Below are 19,746 nucleotides of genomic sequence, written 5' to 3'. Positions count from 1 at the left end.
CTGTGCCAGGGACCCCTTTGGGGTTCTGTGCAGCCTTAAAAGGAGCCCTCTTCCAGATTTTTTTTTTTGGCCGTGCTTGCAGGATCTCAGTTCCAGGACTGGGGAAATGAACCCGGGCCATGGCAGTGAAAGCGCCGAATCCTAACCACTGGACCGCCAGGGAGTTCCCCAGAATGTTTTCAATGCATGAAATAAAATACACAGAATTACAAAAGAAACCGATTACAGTGAGATACTGTTACTAAAATATTAAATAATAAACTTGTGATGGAGTAATATGTGTGCTTCTTAACGAATCATCCAAAAGACCTGGTGGGGACTTTAAGCAGACCCATAATTAGGAAGTAGTGATGAGTAAGCCCAATATCACGCCATTGTCTGCAACAACTCTACGGTCATAGAAAAGGAGCAGTGATTTCCAACGGTGACAAAGTCATGGGCACTATTACTTGGGGTTTTGTCCACGTTCGTAATGAAGGGAACTGCTAAATTTCAGCTAGAGGTTAGTGCAAACAACAATATCCTTTTTTTTCTCACCCGAGTTAATGGGTACCCTGAACTCTACCCGCAGACCCCGGGCTCAGAACCCTGCCCCCTCCTCCCGGCCCCGACCTCATAGCTTCTACTCCTCACGTTCCCTGCCGCCAGACTCCTCTCCTGGGCTCCTCTGCCCCTCGGTGTCAGGCACTGGACGCCCCTGCACCACCTCTTTTCCCCACCTTTCAGGGGCTCAGACAGGCGGTTGAGGTCTGAATCCAGACCTTGCCCTGAGCGGTTGCAGGTTGGAGAGTGTTGGGCCGCACCCCTTGTAAGCCTGCACTCGCCCAGCTTTAAGACCAAAGAAAGAGCCTGGGGTCAGCAATAGAGACATCAGTGGTTTAAAGGATGGGGGTATCTTACATGTCTGAAGCAAGGTCCTGGAGCAACACCCCACCAAGTGCAGCACACAGTGGGCAAGACATGGTGGCAGTCTTCGCTCCTAGGGGGGGAAGGGGAGATTACCGGTTATAGGGGAATTGAGGTCAGCTGGGCTCACTAGTTACCAGAGAAAACAAGCTGAGGGGCACGCCCCTCACTGCCCCTTTGATGAGAACAATCACCAGCTGGGGCCTGGGGCGAGTACGAAGAAGGTCAGTCGTATGCGTAGAATATAGATGAAGCAGGCACTGGTCGGGCACTGGTCGGGCAGGGGATGGATGGAGAGCAAGAGAACAGCCATCTTGAGTGGCCTGACCATACAGAGAGTTTGCAAAGCAGCAGCAACGTGCAGAGCAGACAGAGCAGAGAGCCAAGGTGGGTGGGAGGGCCAGGGCGGGGCCACCTGTGAATCCAGGTGTGTGCATGGATGGACTGGCATAAAGATGTGAGTCCGTGCCTACCACTCTGTGTTAGGCAGCGTTTTAAAAAATCCCAATGCCTAGACCCCACCCCAGGCCAGCTAACCCAGTCCCTAGAGTTGGGCTCCAGGTGTCACAATTTGTTAAACTCCCAAGTGACTCCAGTGTGCCTTGGGGGCTGGATGGGAAGGCAGAGGGCAGGGTAGCAAGCAGGAGGAGAGGAGAGAGGCCTCAAAGGCCTCCCAGATGTACATCTGTGTGCTGAGGGGGAGCTCAGCCTGGAGCCAGAACTGGCCCGAGTAGGGAAGAAAAGACAGGACAGAGGACTGGGGCTCCCTGAAGGTTTCTGCCGAGTTTGACAACCCTAATGTGGAGGGTGCCAGCCATCACCAGCCACTAACTTTGGCTGCCTGAAAACTGCTAGCAGCTCCTGGAATTAGCTGGTCTTCCAAAAGGAGGGAACGAGCACCTTCCCTACCAATCCGGTCACCGCCCTGCAAATAACTAACTCCTGTGGTCCCTGAAGGTGGGGAAGCTGGGACCTCTGGATGCTGTGGGGCTGGCCGTGCTTGGCCATGAACTCCCATTCATGCCAGCTCACTTCCCCTCTCTGGGAAAAGGCTGTGGCCCACATACCTGCCTTACCTCCTGCTGCTCCTCTGCCCCCTCCCAGAGGGTCTGGGAGGGGCTCCCTCTGCCACAAAATGGCCCATGACAAGAGCTGCCTGGGCCCCCGAGGGAGAAGGGAAGGCCCCGTAACCACCCCCAGCCTCAGCAACCGGGCGAAAGACCTGGGGGCTGACACTGCCGAAGGCTGCGGTGATCCAGGCACTGTGCCAGGTGATTCAAGTTTCTTGTCAAATTTGATCATTGCCGCCAATGAGGCTGCCATTGCGATCTCCCTTTTATAGGTAAGAAAGGAGGCTCAGGGGGCAAGAGTCAGCCAAGATCACGTGGTTCCACACGGTGATGCAGGCCGGGCTGACCCCAGTGTCCTCTGGTGATGATGCAGACATTAGTGCTGTACAGAATTTGCCTCCCCCCCAGGCAAGGCAGCCCCTGCGAGCCTCGGGGAGGCACGCTAGTGTGCTCTACGCACTTTCTTACGAATGAAGCAGTTTTCGTACCTCAATCTATGGGTGAGGAAACTAAGTCTCAGAGACGTTCTTTGTCACTTCCCAGACCCTCACGGCAGATAGGGGCAGCACTGGGCTGGTGTGAGAGGGAATTCACAGTGTTTACAGCTTTGGAATTCTGCCGGCAAAACCGACATGCCTATAGTCACATCAAAAGACAAAGCCAATTCCACTGCAAGGTTTTTGTTCAGAAATCTTCCAGTGCCACTCATGCCATGCTCAGATAAACGAGGGCTCGTGGGGGGTCACTGGGAACAGACCCAGACACACATTAGATGCCAGAATCGCTCTTCACTAAGAACATCTTTGTGTTTCGTGTAGATTTCCATTCTGCCCTATGTATCTTCTATACCTGTGCTCTCTGAGCAGCAGAAATTGCTCTAGGATGTCATAAATCAAAGTGGGTACGTTCCTCCCTTCCTCTCTCCCTCAGACAAATGCTCCACTTCATGGGAAACTGCTAGAATATTTTAAAGAAGATATTCTAGATCCGCTAGAATATTTTAAAGAAGAAAACTGTTTCTCCTGCTGTTCCAGCATATCGCCAAGAGGTCAGAAAAAGTATATAGTAATTCCTAGGGTAGATGGAGCCTCTCTGTGTGCCCCAGTCAGAGTGCTCTGTGTGCCAACTAGGAGATGTCAAAGGCACTAAGGAATGAATTTCATGTTTTTTTAAAATTGAGATACAATTGGCACATAACATTATATTATTCTCAAGTACACGACATAGTTCAGTATTTGTATAAATATTGCAGAATGATCACCACAATAAATCTAGTTAACATCCATCACCACACCTAGTTACAGAAACTTTTTTCTTGTGATGAGAACTTTTAAGATCTAGTTTCTTAGCGACTTCCAAATATACAATACAGTATTATCAACTATGCTGAACACTACATCTTAGGAAGTCGTTATTTTATAACTGGAAGTTTGTATTTTTCAACTGCCTTCACCACGTCGCTCACTCTAAATTTCATTTTTTTTGTTTGTTTGTTTTTTGCGGTACGCGGGCCTCTCACTGCTGTGGCCTCTCCCGTTGCGGAGCACAGGCTCCGGACGCGCAGGCTCAGCGGCCATGGCTCACAGGCCCAGCCGCTCTGCGGCATGTGGGATCTTCCCGGACCGGGGCATGAACCCGTGTCCCCTGCATCGGCAGGCGGACTCTCAACCACTGCGCCACCAGGGAAGCCCCTCTAAATTTCATTTTTTAAGTCCGGTAGCAAATTCTTGCTTTTGGTGGGCTGCTGGGTGTGCCCAAGGTATGTGAAATACAAGATCGCCCACTTCATGGGTTGTTTTACACCAACATGCCCCTCTAGGGTATGTAATCAGTTCTCTACTTAAAAGTTTATTCTTTTGGCCTTACTCATGTTTTCCTCGACTTTTTGTTTTCTAAGTCCTCTCTCACACCTATTAACTGGCCCTGACCCCCTCAACAGAAGCCTCCAGCTAAGGGGTGGAGGGAGGAAGAGGCCCCTTTCTGAAGGGTGACTATGACTTAGCAAGCTCGCCCGGGACAGCCTCTGTGACGGATGCCAGCCCAGGGCATGGCACACTGTTGTAGTCGTTTGATGAATGCACGGTACTTGGATGGGTATGAAGTTGAAGACCACCAGGCTGGGCTCGCTGAAATGACACACATGGACCAGTAGGAATGGCATAGGGGACAGCTCTAAGCGCCTGGGTCAGGACCCTAGGCCAGGAGTGTGAACACCAAGCGGTGTCAAGCCCAGGAGCCAGCCACAGAATACAGTGCCACAGTGCTGTGTAGACTCTGCCCCATGACTCTCCCCCTGCCTTCCCCCCTTTGGCTAGCATAGGCTGCGTAGGAGAGAACTCAGTGGGAGCACCCCAGAAGGGGAGTAAGGGGGGAAAGAGAAACAGAGAGAGAGGCTGGCCACAGAGACGTTAACAGGACCACTGGGTCAATAGGCTCCCGATGGGCACGCGTGCACTGGGTCCATTGGCTGGCTCCCGATGGGCACGCGCGCACTGGGTCAATAGGCTGGCTCCCGATGGGCACGCATGCACCGGGTCCATTGGCTCCCGATGGGCACGCGTGCACTGGGTCCATTGGCTGGCTCCCGATGGGCACGCGTGTACCGGGTCCATTGGCTCCCGATGGGCACGCGTGCACCGGGTCCATTGGCTCCCGATGGGCACGCGTGCACTGGGTCCATTGGCTGGCTCCCGATGGGCACACGTGCACCAGGTCCATTGGCTCCCGATGGGCACGCGTGCACCGGGTCCATTGGCTCCCGATGGGCACGCATGCACTTGATTGGAGAGGGAGGGAATGGGTGGCACTTCTAAGTCCAGGGCAGGTAAAAGGGCAGAGCTACACCTGCTGCTATACGATGTAAGGCAGCAGAAAAGCAAGGATTTTCTCAGTTTCTGCTTTTATGGTCCCTCCCTCAGGCCACAGGAAGAAGGAAGGGCCCTATCCTGAGAGGGTTTGCCTAGAACCCAGCAGGATCCAGGTGAGGGAGGGTCCAGGTGAGCTGCTGGCCAGGTGCCTACAGGAACACATTCACTGAGACATTTAATATTCCCCTGGCAACAGCTCCAGGGAGTTTCCCAGGAGTCTCTGGGTAACCAGATAGCCCCGGCCAGCCCCAGGTTGAGGAAATTGATCCCCAGGAGTGGACAGGATGGGAATGGCATTACTGTGCTGCCTGCTAGGCCATGCTGGAGGGCAGAAAGATCGCCTCCCTCCCCAGATGCTGGGTGCTACCACCAGACAACAGAAAATGCAGGGCCCGGGGGCTTTTCTTACAAGGACTTTCACGACTTCTCTGCAAAGGACAGGAATTCTGGGGCTCAGGAAACCTGTATGTAAAGTCGGCATTGGGGGTCTGTGGACAGTGTCATGAGGCTGGTTGATCACAGTCCCTCAACAAGTGTGGTTACATACCTGCTGAGGGCCCACTGATCTAACATCAAACATCATACCCCTGCCTCCCGAGCCCCCCCACCGTGCAGATGCCCAGGCCTTCTACATCACCCCAGGGCAACTTTCAGGCCTCTCCCTTCCTATGCCCCTAGTACTCCCCTGTGGGTGAGGGACCTGGAAAGCTTTTCCCAACTCCAGCCACGCCAGCAAAGCGTGAAGAACAGACAGTGAGTCAGTGCAGAGCTGTGGGCGAGGGCTCCGGGTACCACAAGGCACACTGGTCATTTTCGGATCTCCCTGGCATGGCGAGTGGGATGGTGTGAGGAATGGGTGTGATCACCTGTAAACTCCTAGACCAGGCTGAGCAGAAGGGTGGCTCAGGCTGGTCCAAGGGAGCTATGGAGACTGGCCAGGCAGAGAGCTGGTACCACTGCCCACCCAGGGCATAGGACATTTCTCCATGAGCAGCCCCTGGGGTGGGGTGAGAAAATTAAAGAGCGAGAACATCCACAGGTGAAGTGGGAGGGCTGACCTCCTGGCCAGTAGTGGGAGTGGAGGGGACCCACACTGTCTACTGGCAACAGTGGCAGGCGGGAGTGGTGTGGAGGAATGACGCATGTGGGCTCCGTAACCCTTCCCTGCTCTGCTCTCTGTCAGAGGGAACCACATCTCTCAAGCCCCCCTACCTCTGGTTTCCAGGTAGGTTTGGCCATTGCAAGGCACCTGAGAAGGACAGGAGATCAGGAGAGTGGTGGGTGTTCATACCTGCTTTCTGCTCACTGTGACACTTCTGCCAGCAGTCGCATCCCCACTCAGCCTCCCGCTCGCACCTGTGAGCGCCCTCTCTCTGTGACACCCTGCTGTGCAGCCCCAGCCCCTGGAATCCCACCCTCCTCCTGCCGTCCTCCCCCAAGAGGTAGGCGTGGCCTGGGGGTCCCCTCCACCTCTCTGATACTCAACTCACGCCAGGCCTGCAGGCCTGGGTGAGCTCCCAGGTCTCTACCAGCTTTGTGGGGTTTTTTTTTTTCTTTTTTTTCAATCTTTCAATTTCATTAAAAAGTTTGTGATCAAAACCCAACAAACAAAAGATGCCTCGTGATCTGATCTCCCCCCGATTGTGCAATATCCTGGTGTATCCTCTTAGCTTCTGCATCTGTGACATGCGGGGACCAGCCTTGGTTCTCGATGGGATGGTCGTGAAGGTGTGATGGGTTATGTGGGCAGACACGAAGGGAGGGCGCCCTGTGGAAAGGCTGAGGGGGGGGGGTCTTCGGGGCAGCAGAGGCTGTTCTTGATGAGCTCAGGGAAGAAAGAGAGCCTGGCCAGAGGGGAGGACAAAGTGCAAGGGCCGGAGACTGGCAATCTCTTCTGAAATATACACATACATACGCATTCACATGGACACACACTCTCATACTCACACACACACATGCACACTCACTCGCCCACACATTCACACATGCGTGCTGCCATCATCAGGGACCTGTGTCAGAGGGAGCTGAGGCACCGAGCGATCGGGCATGTACACCCCCAGCTCCACTACTTAAAGGTGGGGACAGACCCTGTGACTGTGAGTCGCCATAACTGTGACACTCTCTCCTTTGTGCTGCGCTGGACACAGAGCAGCCACCAGCCCCAAGAACAGCTCCAGGCTGGGTCTACGCCGGACACAGGAGCAGGCAGCTGGTGGACCGTGAAGGGGTGCTGAGGATGGAGGAACGTTGGGAGGCTGGGCACAGCTAATATCCTGAGCTCCCCGTGCCCTTGACTTCTCTGTGGGCTTGAGAAGGGCCACCCCACATCAGGATGAACTCTCCTTCGGGGACAAGAGCCCCACTGGACCCGGCCCAGGAATCCAACGGCATAGCCACATCAGCTTCCCGCAGCAGGTGGGACAGCTCCTGGAGCAGCACCTCCAGCCTGGACCACCCTCCGCCCGTCAGCCCCACGGTAAGCCTGGGGCGAGCGTGTGCACGCAGAGCCTCCCTTCCGCTCCCTGCTGCTCTTCCTAGGGGCACGCGGGGGCTTTGACAAGGTTCCACAGCTCTGCTGTGGGACCTTGGGCATGTTACTGAACTTCTCTGAGCCTGTCCTATGCAAAGAGATCAATAGAGGGGAGTGTGGCAAGTTTTCCTTCCTTGTGGAGAGCCTCCAAGGGACAAAAAGGCCAGCCCTGTGGGACAAAGGGCTGGAATGTCATGTCCATTTCTTTCTGAGCGTAGTAGGATGCCCCCCAGAGCCTTCCAGAGAGGAAGGCCTGCCCTGGGCCTCTGGGTTTGTCCCAGCCCAGAGCGAGGTATTTGGTGCCTGCTGTCGCTTCCATCATCCTAGCCAGGGCCCAGGGCCATACCCCAGCAACCCCACCGTTAACTGGGGAGGGACGAGGGACCCTCAAGACCATGGGATGCTGGCCTAAGTTCTGGACAGGATGGGAAGGCTCCAGTAGCTACAGGAGCCAGGGCAGGACAGAAATTAAACCACTCCCTTCCCTGGCAAGGAGCTGGGGTGGGAGGAGTCTTTAAAGCCTTTTGTACTGGACTCATAGGAGCAGGACCTCCCTACAGTGACCTAGGAGGCCTGAATTTTCTTTTTAAAAGACTATTCTTTTTCTCACTCTCACACCAGGTGTCAAAGTCAGCCCTACCCAGTTATATAGTGGGAGAGTACAACCTCCTTCTCTGAGGCTGGGAAGGATGTGGGACTCCTGAGAAGAGGGGCTCCACCCCACTCTACCTCCCCAGAGTGAAAGGGGACTGGAATACCATTGCTGGCTGTCTCGGGCACTTGGGATGGGGCCCATACAGAGGAGAGGAACGCACCCAGGAGATGGCTCTGCCTTCTCCCCAAGGAAAGATAAAGTCACTCCAGCCATGTCCCTGCTTGCCAAACATGTGTCTGTCTGTCCTACCAGCCTCCAAAGGTGATCTGAGCACACTTCTAGAAGACTTTTGCATCTGGGCCATGGTATAGGAACTTGGGCTCAACTTTTGGAGACCGGTGTTTCCATTCCAGCTCAGCCGCTTGCTAGCTGTGTGGGCAAACGGCTTTGCCGCTCTGAGCCTGCCCGCCTGCAGCGTTTTTTACCTGCCCCATTGGGAACCCTAACTCTTCTTCTCAGGACTATTTGAAGGTGATGGAGTCATGCGATGCCCTTGTTTCTCTGTCTCTTCACAGGCAGCCAGGGCTCAGGCTGCTGCCTGGGTCCCCTTTCCCACGGTCGACGTTCCAGACTCCGCCCACTACGCCCTGGGCACGGTGATCCTGCTGGTGGGGCTCACAGGGATGCTGGGAAATCTGACGGTCATCTATACCTTCTGCAGGTGCCTGGTTGGCAGGATGGGGGCCTGGGCACTGAGGGCAGCCAGCCACGCAGAGACAGGGCAGAACACAGGGTGGAAATTCTGGTGCCAGCTCTGCCAGGGCACTGTTGAGTCTGGGTGGGGAGGCCAGGGCCAATGGTCTCAGGCTCAGGCCTCCATCTTCAAACCCAGGAAAGGGGCCCAAATGTAATCCAGGGCAGCTTGAATGGCACATTCAATTGGGCCCAGGCACACCGTCTGTGTAGGGTGTGTGTCCCTATGACAAACACGTCTCTGCCTATTCTGCCCTCCTCTCGGCTCACCTCCAACACCTGTCCCAGTGGGCACCTTCCCTCTGCCTCAAAGAGCAGCCCTGGTACCAGGATCCTGAGTCCTCAAGCCCTTCAGCAACCAGCCCTGGCCACCACCCTTGGCTTCCTTCCCTACCTGCCCCACTCACCGCCTGAATGGCTGAGACGGGCACGTGGAGAAGTAAACTCCTGGCTCTACCATCAATTAGCTGAAACGACTTGAGCAGGTTACTTATCTTCTTTGAGTCCACTTTTCTTGTCTGCAAAATGAAGTTGTGATTTACTTCATGGAGTCAATGTGATGATTAAGTAGGTTTTTATATGTGCGGTGCCCAGCAAACGAGTGAATCCTGGCTGTGTCACTTACTGAGTCTTGTGACCGCAAGCCACTTCACAGGTGGGAGCTCAGGGTTCTTATCTGCAACATGAAATGGGGTGAGGGGGTAGATGTGAAGACGGATGATTATGGGAGATGAGGTTTGTGAAAGTACCTGGCCTGTGGGCACCATCGTCAACTCCTCTCCCCTTTGCCAGCCCCGAAGGTGAGGACTGCAGGAACACTGGAGAAGGGGAACAGGAGAGACATGAGTTGCTGCCTTGAAGGGTTTCACTTCTTAGCCCACAATGCCAGGCTCCAGAGCTGTTCGGCTGGTACTTGCTGGGCAGCGGGATGGGCCTGTGGGCCAGCAGCTCGTGCCTGTGTGCAAGCATACACGTGTGTGCACATGTGTTTGAGGGAAGCTCCCCAGCAGAAGCGCCTCCTGACAGTTTCTGACCCCTCACAGGAGCAGAGGGCTCAGGACTCCTGCCAACATGTTCATCATCAACCTCGCAGTCAGCGACTTCCTCATGTCCTTCACCCAGGCCCCCGTCTTCTTCGCCAGCAGCGTCTATAAGCAGTGGCTCTTTGGAGAGACAGGTAGACACTTGGGACTCCCTTTCGCTGGAGGGAGGAGGAGGGTTGGGACAGGGGATGTCCACGGTGGAGGGTGGCCCAGATGTGAAGGCGATGTGCTCTTCCTGGGCAAAGACTGGGTAGTCACCCTCAGTCTCATGAGTTAGCAAGAGGTTTCCGTGAGCCTCTGTCAGATGCATGTAGGCGGCGTGGAGAGGAACTAGGCCTGCTTTCCTTGAGAGGCGAGCGTATGAGCTGAGTACACGCAATCCACAGACCCTCCTTCCCCTGGGGTATCTGATGGGCTCCCTGCCAAGGACTGAGGTCAGGCAGCTCTGCCCACAGGCTGTGAACTCTATGCCTTCTGTGGGGCTGTCTTTGGCATCACCTCCATGATTACCCTGACGGCCATCGCCCTGGACCGCTACCTGGTGATCACACGCCCACTGGCCACCGTCGGGATGGTGTCCAAGAGGCGGGCGGCGCTTGTCCTGCTGGGCGTCTGGCTCTATGCCCTGGCTTGGAGTCTGCCGCCCTTCTTTGGCTGGAGTAAGTGGGCTCAGGGAATCAGGGGAAGGGAAGATAGGCTGGGAGGGGTACGTTCAAGGGGCAGGTAGGTGGACTTGGGTTGACCAGCTGGCAGGAGGGGCCGAGGGACTGCTTAAGTCTCAGAGCAAATGGACATTCAGGGGGCATGGCTAGCAGCAGGGGGAACTGAGGCTGTACCGTCAACAATCAGAGGATAACCTGGGCTCCCATCCCCAGATACAGAGGGGAAGACCATGTGGTTCCTGGCTGGCGGGAAGTGTCAGGTGCATCTGATGCTGAGTTTGCAATGAGTCAGACAGGCAGGAGTTGGGGTGTGAGGCCTCAGCAGGTAGGAGGGTCAGCAGCAAGGCACCCGCCCTTCTGAGGCAGGACCAGGAAGCTGGCTGAAGTCTTGGGGGAGTCTATGGTGAGGTCTCTCTTCCAAACTGGCAAGATTTGGCAGCAGTGGACTTTGCCAGCTGTCTCCTGCTAGAACCAGCTTGGAAAGCTGCCCTCCACGTGCCCCGGCTTCCTCACTCCACTGGGCAGGGCTGGGGCCGGGGCCAGTGTCTGAGAAGCTCAGACCCCACATCCAAAGTCCCTGCTGGATGAGGAGCCTAAGTCAGCACTGCCCTGCAGGCTGAGCACCCGCCCCTGGTTCCCAGGTGCCTATGTGCCCGAGGGGCTGCTGACCTCTTGCTCCTGGGACTACGTGAGCTTCACGCCATCGGTCCGCGCCTACACCATGCTGCTCTTCTGCTTTGTGTTCTTCCTCCCCCTGCTCGTCATCATCTACTGCTACATCTTCATCTTCAAGGCCATCCGGGAGACGGGCCAGTAAGAGCTGGGCGTGAAGGAGGGGCTCCATGGGATGGGGGCTGTGCCCCTTGGCCAGGGCTGCCCGTGACTCACATCTGTACCCACACCCCAGGGCACTCCCAGCCCCAGATGGGCAAAGACCAGCTCACTACATGTGCTTATGGGATGGGGTGCCGAAAGGCCAGTACAACCTGGGTGCTTAGAAGAGTCTCAGGAGACACGGTCTTCTGAAGCGTGGGCCTTCAGCCTTGGTCAGCGGGCATGGGGGAAAGAGAAGACACGACAGGTAGAAGTGCAGGGAGGCAGCTTAGGCTGGATATATTGGGGAACTTTCTGGGAGTCAGGGCTGCCTGCACTGGAAGGGATGGCTGGGTCCAAGAAGGCTCCCTGACAGCAGCCATGACCCTGGCACTCACTGCAACCCGAGTGGGCTCAGACCCAGACTCTGCATGCTTCCTAGAGCTCTCCAGACTTTCGGGGCCAGCGAGGGTGGTGGTGAGTGCCCCTGGCAACGGCAGCGTCTGCAGAACGAGTGGAAAATGGCCAAGATCGAGCTGTTGGTCATCCTTCTCTTCGTGCTCTCCTGGGCCCCCTACTCCACTGTAGCCCTGATGGGCTTTGCTGGGTGAGGGGCCGGGGCAGGGGCTGGAAGGGTGGGAGAAGGGTAAGGGGACCCTGGGGCAGCCTCTCCCTCCCCAGCCCAAGCCCAAGCCAGCCGTCCTCACACCCTAGGTCCAGCCTCACAGGCTTATTCGCCCCCTGCTATGAGATGCCCCACGGGAGCCAGGCCTGTCTCATTCCTGGAGGCACTAGGAGACATGCTGGGGGAGTTCTGGGCCACACTGGGTTTGGTTTGAGGGCCTGCAACGGCTGCCAGGTCCTGCAAGATCCCTTGGGAATATGCAACTTTGCCTGAGGTTCTGGTTTCCTCTTCACCCAGACTGTGGGCACACAGCCAGGGTGCTACTCACCTCCCGCCCTCTAGTCCTTTGTGGCTAGAGTCTGCGGACTTTGCTACCTGCAGCAGCGTGGAGCCAGGCCAGACTTCAGGAGCACTTTGAGACAGTGAGAACTATGAGTCCTTGCAGGTGCTTGGGTATGAGACCTTCTCCTTGTGCAGGAACGGCCTGGTCCCCTCTGGGGCCCTCCTGTGCCGTTACTCTCAAGGAGCCAGGGTCGCAGCAGGCATCAGGGTTCGGCGGGGCATGGGGAGAGCTGGGCAGAGGTCCAGAGTCTTTGGGGGTGGGGAGGGTTTACTGCCAGCAGCACAGGCTCCAAGGGACAGTGGGACCTGGCGAAATCCCTAGCCTGGCACATCTTCTCAGCATCCCTCCCTCCAGTGCTCCCTGGGTTCCCACTCCCCTCAGATCAGGGTTCTCCCTGGCATTGCAGTCCCTCCCCCGGGGATGACTTGGTCATGCTGGTTTGGACCAGGCTGGGCTATGCCCTGGCAGGGCTTTTTTGGCCTATGGAGAAGGTTCCTGAGAGGGCTGGTGGGTTGTGGAGTCCCCAGGGAGGGCCAGCTGGCAGAGGGACCACAGCTTCTCTGTCCTAGGTACGCACATGTCCTGACGCCCTACATGAACTCGGTGCCAGCTGTCATCGCCAAGGCCTCTGCCATCTACAACCCCATCATTTATGCCATCACCCACCCCAAGTACAGGTGTGGCCCTCTGCCAGAACCCAGCCCCAGATACCCAGTCCCACCCTCATGGGCATAGAGGGCCTGGGCCTATAAATGGGGGCAGAGGCCAGCCATCTTTCCTGTCCCTTGTGTACATGCATTGGGTGGGGAACTAACAGCTGAGAGCAGCCAGTGACACTGGATGGGATCTGGAGCAGGTGTGACCCTCTCTGCTGTCCCAGCTTCCTAGGAGGCTCAGCTTGGAGGGACATCAGAGTTCCCTGGGCAGTGTCCAATACTAACTGGGATTTTCAGAGCTGAGGCCAAAAGGCAGCCAGGATGGCCGATCAGCAGTGCTGCTTGCTACAGAGAGAGGCCCCCAGACAGAGGCAGCCTGGAGAGATCGCAGCAGGGAGAGCTCCACTGCACTTCGGGGGCCCCGGCAGAGGCCTGGGGCTTGTTCTGGCCCACAGTGCTCTCTGCTGACAGAATCCCAGCACAGCTGACCTCTTCCACGAGGGGGCCTTCAGTGCTTCCTTTTGCCTGGTGGTGTCAGTAACTCAGCACCCCGCTGAGGCCAGCTGTAGGCCTTAGCCCATCCAGCTCAGAGGCGGCTCAGGAGGGCTCTTGGTCCCCATTTGCAGAAATGTGGCTTAGGTCAGCCACTCGAGAACTGAAAGCAAGCATCTGGCTAAACCTGCCACCCTAAGGCTCTCCCTCCCTGCCCACGGACCCAGTGTCTGTCTGCCCATCCTCATAACCCCAATGTCTTTACGTCCCCAATTCCCCAGAGGCTCTTTGTCCACTCCCATTAGCCCAGTATCAGTCTATCCATCCACCCCCATCTCCTCAAGTCTGTCTGTCCAGCCCCCTAACCTGCTGTCCTTGCAGAATGGCCATCGCCCAGCACCTGCCCTGCCTCGGGGTGCTGCTGGGCGTGTCAGGCCAGCGCACTGGCCTGTACACCAGCTACCGCTTCACCCACCGCTCCACACTGAGCAGCCAGGCCTCAGACCTCAGCTGGATCACTGGACGGAGGCGCCAGGTGTCCCTGGGCTCTGAGAGTGAGGTGGTAAGGAGGCTGGGCTCTCACTGACTGGCACCTCGCCATCCTTTCCTCTGGGCGGGGCTGCCTCTGAGACTCAGGGACCCTCAGGAACCTGGGACGCTGACAGGAAGAGCCCCTCACCCCCCCCACACGGCCTTCCCACACACCATCGTCCCTGCCAGACAGGGGCACTGGGGTCAGAGAGGCAACATGTTGACACAAGGTCACCCAGCAGCAGGGCCAGGACGAAACATGGGTCTTCCAACTCCAGGCCACCTCTTTTCCATGCCAGCGCTATCCCAGGGCCTTAGAGCCTCAGACTGAAAAGACTAGCATTTCTGACCCTAGATGGGCCTCTAGAGAGACAGGCAGGAGCTAGCTCAGGACCCTTCATCCTCAGCATTAAGCGCCCTCCTCCTGGAGCTCACGGGATACAGTGGAAGGAGCACTGACTCTGGAGTCGGGGGACCTATGTTCAAGCCTGAGTTCAAGTCCTTACTGTGTGAGTTTGTGCAGGTCACTCACCCTCTCTGAGCCTCTTTGTCCTCCTCTGAAAGGGAAAATCATCATGTCCACATCTAAGACTAGATGGGGTGCCCATGGATGCTGCCCCCACCACTGTGGTCAGCCATGGGAGCTACCAGTCTTCCAGCCCCTACTTGGGGCCTGGAGCTCTGATGCCCCCTGATGTCACCAGGAGAGTTCCCTATAACCCGAGCCCCTGTCCCCAGCTCCTCCATCATTGTGCCTACAGGGCCCACTCTGGGCCTCACCAAGTGCTTCCACTTACCTCCTCCCACTGCCCCCATCCCTGAGGGTCTCAGTGGAGGGGCTGAGGGAGGAGCTGCCAGAGGACCCATCCCTGAACTAATGTAGTAAACATCAAGGAGTGAATCTTATCCATTAAGAGGCCCTAGATCCTCATGAAGACATACCCATCCTACATGCTTAAGAAAGCACACCAGCACACACACCCCCCCCCACACATCCCAGCACATGCACGCACAGTTTGCAAGGGTTTGGTGACCAGCAACCCTGTAAACAGTATTGTGGGCTTCACCCCAGTGAATAAGTGTAGAGAGGATGGAGAAAGGCCTGGTCAGGGAGGGGGCAGAAGCAGGGATGCAGAATGTCCCCCTCACCTCACAGGGACTCTCCCACTCCCCCAGGGCTGGACAGACACGGAGGTAACAGCTGCTTGGGGGACTGCCCAGCAAATGAGCGGATGGTCCCCCTGCAGTCAGGGCCTGGAGGATGTGGAAGCCAAGGCCCCTCCCAAGTCCCAGGGACAGAAAGCAGAGGCTTCCGGAAAGGTAACTGGGCCCGGCACCTGCCAATCTATAAAAGGGCGGGGATAAGGAGCAAGTAGCCCAGGGAGCGGCCAGGAAAGGGGAGCAGGCCCAATGCCCTCTGGGAATCACCCCCTCCCTGCACCTCCCAGCTTTCCCTTGCTCACCTGGGGGCCCTGGGTGTCTCCATGACTCCAAGGTGTTCTAAGCAGGCCTGAGTGTGACTGTGCCCGAGAGTGTCTGTGTGTGTTTGTGTGACCTTGACTGTGCATGTACACAGCAGGTGGTGGTGGCTCTACCGCACTACGATGAATGTACGGCATGTATGTAAATGTGTGTGACCATGTGCCTGGCACACACATTCTGTCCCTGTGGCACCGTGGGGCATGGGATTGAGTGTGCCCCAATGTGTCTGCTCTAAGCTGTGCATGTGACCAAGTGTGGGTGGCACGTACCTCTCTGTGTTTGGAAACTGGGTGTACCTGGGGGCGTGGGGCTGCAATCGGTGTATGTGCTCACTGCGAATGCCCTGAGATTAGGGTATCGCCCAGAATACTTGTGGCTATTAAAAGAAGGCCAGCTGTCAGCCCAAGTGCCTATGGAACGGAATGTTGATGGTGATTAGAGAAGGCTGTATTCTGGAACGCTGGAAACGCCGTGCGCACAGGTCCTGAGGCTGCCCTGCCCCTCTGCTGACAGCTCCCCACCCTGCCCCTCCACTCACACCCACACCACACCCCCAGCTCCTGCCTTCCTTCCCCCAGGCTGCTCCCCTGCCTGTCCCAGAGAGGGGGAGCCCTGGGCTGCTCCCTGCAGTTGTGGGGCCCCTGCCTCTTCCAGCGTTCCCACCCCAGGGAGCACCACACCCCAGGTGCCCCAGCCCTGAGCCCGGGAACTGTTCATGACCACAGAGGCCAGGGCAGAGGCCGGCAGCGTCCCCCAGGCTGGCCGGGCAATGATGAAAGGCACTGTGCCTCTCCTGGAGAGAATACCGGGCTGGGGTGGGGCGCCGGGCAGAGAGGCACAGCACATCAGCCGTCACCTAACACGTGTGATAAGCACTGCCAACGAGGTATCAGCACACAGGGTGCTGAGAGCAGAGGCAAGTCCCCAAGGGCTCCCAGGAAAGGTGGAGGTAAAGCAGGGATTGCCAGGCAGGATGGGGCCGAGGAGCGGGGATTGGGCGGTTCAGGCTGAGGAAACAGCCTGTACAAACATAGCAGGGTGTCCCGGGACAGAATGTCTCTCTGTGACCCCAGGGGCAGACAAGGGGCTCTGGGAGCTGGCGGTGGGGATGGAGGAGGGAAGGGGGCAGGAGGTGGTAGGAGCCATGGGGAGGCCCACTAGGTGCTGTCATGAGGGGTCTCCAGTCACGAGTCTGGGGGACAGGGAGCCCTTGGAGGGCTTCGCGGGGCACTGAGGGGCTTGGTCAACTTAGCAAATTAGCTGGGCCTCCCCGCAGTGGCTGCGGAAGGACAGGTTGAGTGGAATGGGCCAGCAGAGAGAAGATGGGAGGAAGTCGGTAGGACAGGCAAGGAATGAGGCATTTAAGACCGCAGGGAGAGAGGAGACACCGGAGCATGTGGAAGAGGACTGCAGGGAAGGGGGGAATCGGATGGTGGGGGTGAGGAGAGCTCAGTCCTGACCCCAGGAGTCCGAGAGCCTGGGGACATCCCAGAGGGACGGCCTGAAGGTGGCCTCGGACATCGCCTGGAGAAGGCCCAGCCCCCAGCCAGGACGAAACCTGGCCACACAACGCCCCTCTGTTACGCGGTGCCCCTAAACACAGAGGGTCCCTGGGAGACTACTCCCAGTGGGATACTCCTTGAGCTAAACAAATGTCTGCTGTTTGCTTTCAGACCAAAGGGCTGCTCCCCAGCCTGGACCCCAGGATGTAGGGTGCCCATCAGTTTGTCTTTCTGGGACATGCCCATGTCTCCTGGGACATGTCCAACCCCTTCACCTCCCCCTCACACACACACAGACCCAGGATTACCCTGTGGGCCTGCGGGCTTTGGAAGTGGCCCTGTCACCCAAGCTGTGCTGTAACTGTAACTCCTGTAACTCCTTCGCGGCCCTGTAACTGCAAAACTCCTGCTCTGCAAAGTGGTCTGCACCCACTTCTCAGCTCAAGAGCCTGTGCCCCAGGCTCAGCCTGAAGAGTGGGCACCTAGGCCCTCTCGCGGCCCGGAACACAGACCTTCCCTCGCTGGAACCCGTTACTCACCTCTGGCTTTCCCCCCAGAGTGCTATTTCCACCGTGGACCACCCTCTTCTGCACATGTGCATTCTTGGGCACGCTCTCCTGTGTGTACATATTTGCATGCGCACCAAGTGCTCGAGTGCACTCACTGCACCTGTGGATTGTTTCAAATCAGTGTCTAATTCACCCCAGGGTGCGTGGCTCTGGCAGGATGTAGAAAAATAAAAAGCGGAGAAGGTCTCCGACAAGCACAGTCTCTACCTATTGGTGCCACCGTGGGAGAGAGACCCAAGGCCTGGCCTCTGATGCCGACAGCAGCCTCTCTTCCTCCTCTCCCTCTGTCCCCCACCTCGTGACTTTCACTCCTAAAACCCCATCTCAAACTGCAGGGAGCAGAGTGGAGGAGGGGCAAAGACCAGCCTTGCCCCCATCCCTACTCCCCGATGAGCTGCTGTTACTGGGAAGCAGCTCACGCCCGGCTTGTGAGTACCAGCTGCTCTCTGGCTGGCTTTGGATCTCCCAGGGGAGGCAGATGGAGGGAGGCTGGCCTTCCCCTTTAAGAGCATCCTTCTTGCTACCCCTCCCTTTCGCTGGAGGCAGCATCAGGCATCAGGCGGGGGCTTGAGTCCAGAGAAAGAGCCTGCAGCTCCAGGTACGGCCTAGCCCAGGATTCCCCATCCCTGTGCAGGATCAGCTCCTTCCTTTCCCCACACTGGTCATGCACTGCTGCTGGATCCTCACCAGCCTGGCAGGACAAACACCCTCCTCCCCTGGAGAGGAGATAAAGCTGGAGTCAGGGATGGATGGGGTGGGGCCTGGGGGAGGGGCAGGGGATGGGATGGGGGAGGTCAGGGTGCTGGCCATGAGCTGCTGGCCTCCTGGGCCAGACCTAGGCAGGCAGGACAGCTGGGCTGCATGACACAGGGCAGAGGAGGTGGTGAAGTGGGGGAAAGAACACAGGTCCCTCCCTGGCTTTTCCACTTGATATTTCTGTGACCTTGGGCAAGTTACCAAATGCCCCTGTGAAGTGGGGATTCCTTCTTGTCATGCATGTTGTATGTGCTAGGCCCAGAGTTTGAGGTGGGGTGTTGGCAGCTGGGAAATTTCTCACACCCAGGCCAGTACTGAGTCCTCAGGGCCCAGCTCAGGCCAGAGCCCTCCAGGAGGGCAGAGAACAGAGGGCCCAGTTGCCTTCCCTGAGCCTCAGTTTCCTGAGCAGTGTGGGCCTTGATCTACCCCCAGACCACACAGAGCCTGAGGTCTCCTCTGAGAAAGGGCTTCTGGAGGTATCTTGGCTCAAAGACCACAGTGGCAGGAGTCCCGAGGGGCCTAGGCCCCCATCCAGAACATACTGTCTCTGGGTTATGGACTGACCACAACACACACATTTTCCCCTCCCGGCCCCTTCTGGCCCCTTGTCCCAGCAGCTGAGCAAATGGCCTCTCCTCCCTGCCCCCCGCCATTCCGGTGCAAAGGGCACGGGGGCCTGGCATGCAATGCTGGCAGCTGGAGCTTTCCATGCTGCTGTCAAGTTTTCAGAGCACAAATGAGACAGGAGAGCCAGGAATAACTGCTGGGCCCCAGAGGGTCTGGAGGGTGGGGGCCTGCCCCAGACCTGCTTTCAGACCCTGCGCTGAGGGTGCAAGCAGGGGGCCCCCACTGCCAGCTTTGGGTATCAGGAGGTGCCTGCCACCACCGGCAGCCCGTTATCTGGCACGAGTCCCCATAGGAATGAGCTCAGACTCCAGTATGGCTTGGATCTACTACCTGTGTGACCTTGGGGAAGTTACTTAACCTCTCTGAGCAGGACAAGTGGCAGCCTCTCAGGATCTGAGGAGATGATGGCGTGGAGGGTCCAGAGCTGAGCTTGGCCATGCCCAGAGCTGCTGCTATTATGATGATTGTTTTTATGGTTGGACAACTCTGGGCCCTGATGTTGTCCCTTATCTTGGGCCACCATGAGGATAAGAGGCAACTTCAGGGTCCTCACCAGAGAACACAGGGCAGCAAAGACCCAAGTCACAAAGCCCCTGGCCAAGGGAGCTCAGCCACGGTCTTCTGGGCAAGGGGGTGGGTACAGCCAGGCAGAGGGGGCAGCTGGGCAGTCTGGGCTCTCCAGGGGGTGGAGGGAGCAAGGAGAGGCGAACAGGGGGGCAGAGCATTATCACTACCCTGGCCAGGCCCCTCTTCTGCCCCCTGGGGGGTGCTGGGTGCCGGACACCCCTCCCCAGGGGCTATATTAGCCTTGTGAGTCACAGTGGACCCGCTGGGAGGCCGAGGGCGGGCGGGCACAGTGTAGGGTTACAGTCCATTTATGGGAGCAGCAGAGGGCAGATATCAGTGTCGATGGCATTCGTTCCC

General features: G+C 57.3%; 1 protein-coding gene across 2 annotated transcripts; it reads left to right on the top strand.

Annotated features, from left to right (window-relative positions):
• The first annotated feature begins 6,947 nt into the window (after nt 1-6,947).
• OPN4 (opsin 4) lies at nt 6,948-17,080 on the top strand. Of its 2 annotated transcripts, XM_027129620.1 has the most exons (11): nt 7,176-7,319; nt 8,544-8,689; nt 9,253-9,288; nt 9,765-9,898; nt 10,220-10,423; nt 11,068-11,239; nt 11,682-11,846; nt 12,777-12,884; nt 13,737-13,917; nt 15,063-15,206; nt 17,042-17,080. In XM_027129620.1, the coding sequence occupies exons 1-11, from the start codon at nt 7,176-7,178 to the stop codon at nt 17,078-17,080; spliced, it is 1,473 nt and encodes a 490-aa protein (XP_026985421.1). The 2 variants fall into 2 exon arrangements, with proteins under 2 accessions (XP_026985422.1, XP_026985421.1); XM_027129621.1 differs by lacking the exon at nt 9,253-9,288 and having other exon boundaries at nt 6,948-7,319.
• Nucleotides 17,081-19,746: the final 2,666 nt, after the last annotated feature.

This window comes from Aethalodelphis obliquidens, unplaced genomic scaffold (genome assembly GCF_003676395.1).
Source record: "Aethalodelphis obliquidens isolate GAN/ISIS:26980383/991018 unplaced genomic scaffold, ASM367639v1 scaffold37, whole genome shotgun sequence".
NCBI classification, from domain to species: Eukaryota; Metazoa; Chordata; class Mammalia; order Artiodactyla; family Delphinidae; genus Aethalodelphis; species Aethalodelphis obliquidens.
The sequence above is the reverse complement of the archived record's forward strand: the minus strand, read 5'-3'. Positions and strand labels throughout refer to the sequence as shown.

Excerpts from the sequence above, each read along its gene's own strand:
- OPN4 (XM_027129620.1), top strand. The coding sequence starts at position 7,176 with ATGAACTCTCCTTCGGGGACAAGAGCCCCACTGGACCCGGCCCAGGAA. Across the intron at positions 11,240-11,681 it reads GCCATCCGGGAGACGGGCCA|AGCTCTCCAGACTTTCGGGG; the intron begins GTAAGAGCTGGG and ends CATGCTTCCTAG. Across the intron at positions 11,847-12,776 it reads GCCCTGATGGGCTTTGCTGG|GTACGCACATGTCCTGACGC; the intron begins GTGAGGGGCCGG and ends TCTCTGTCCTAG.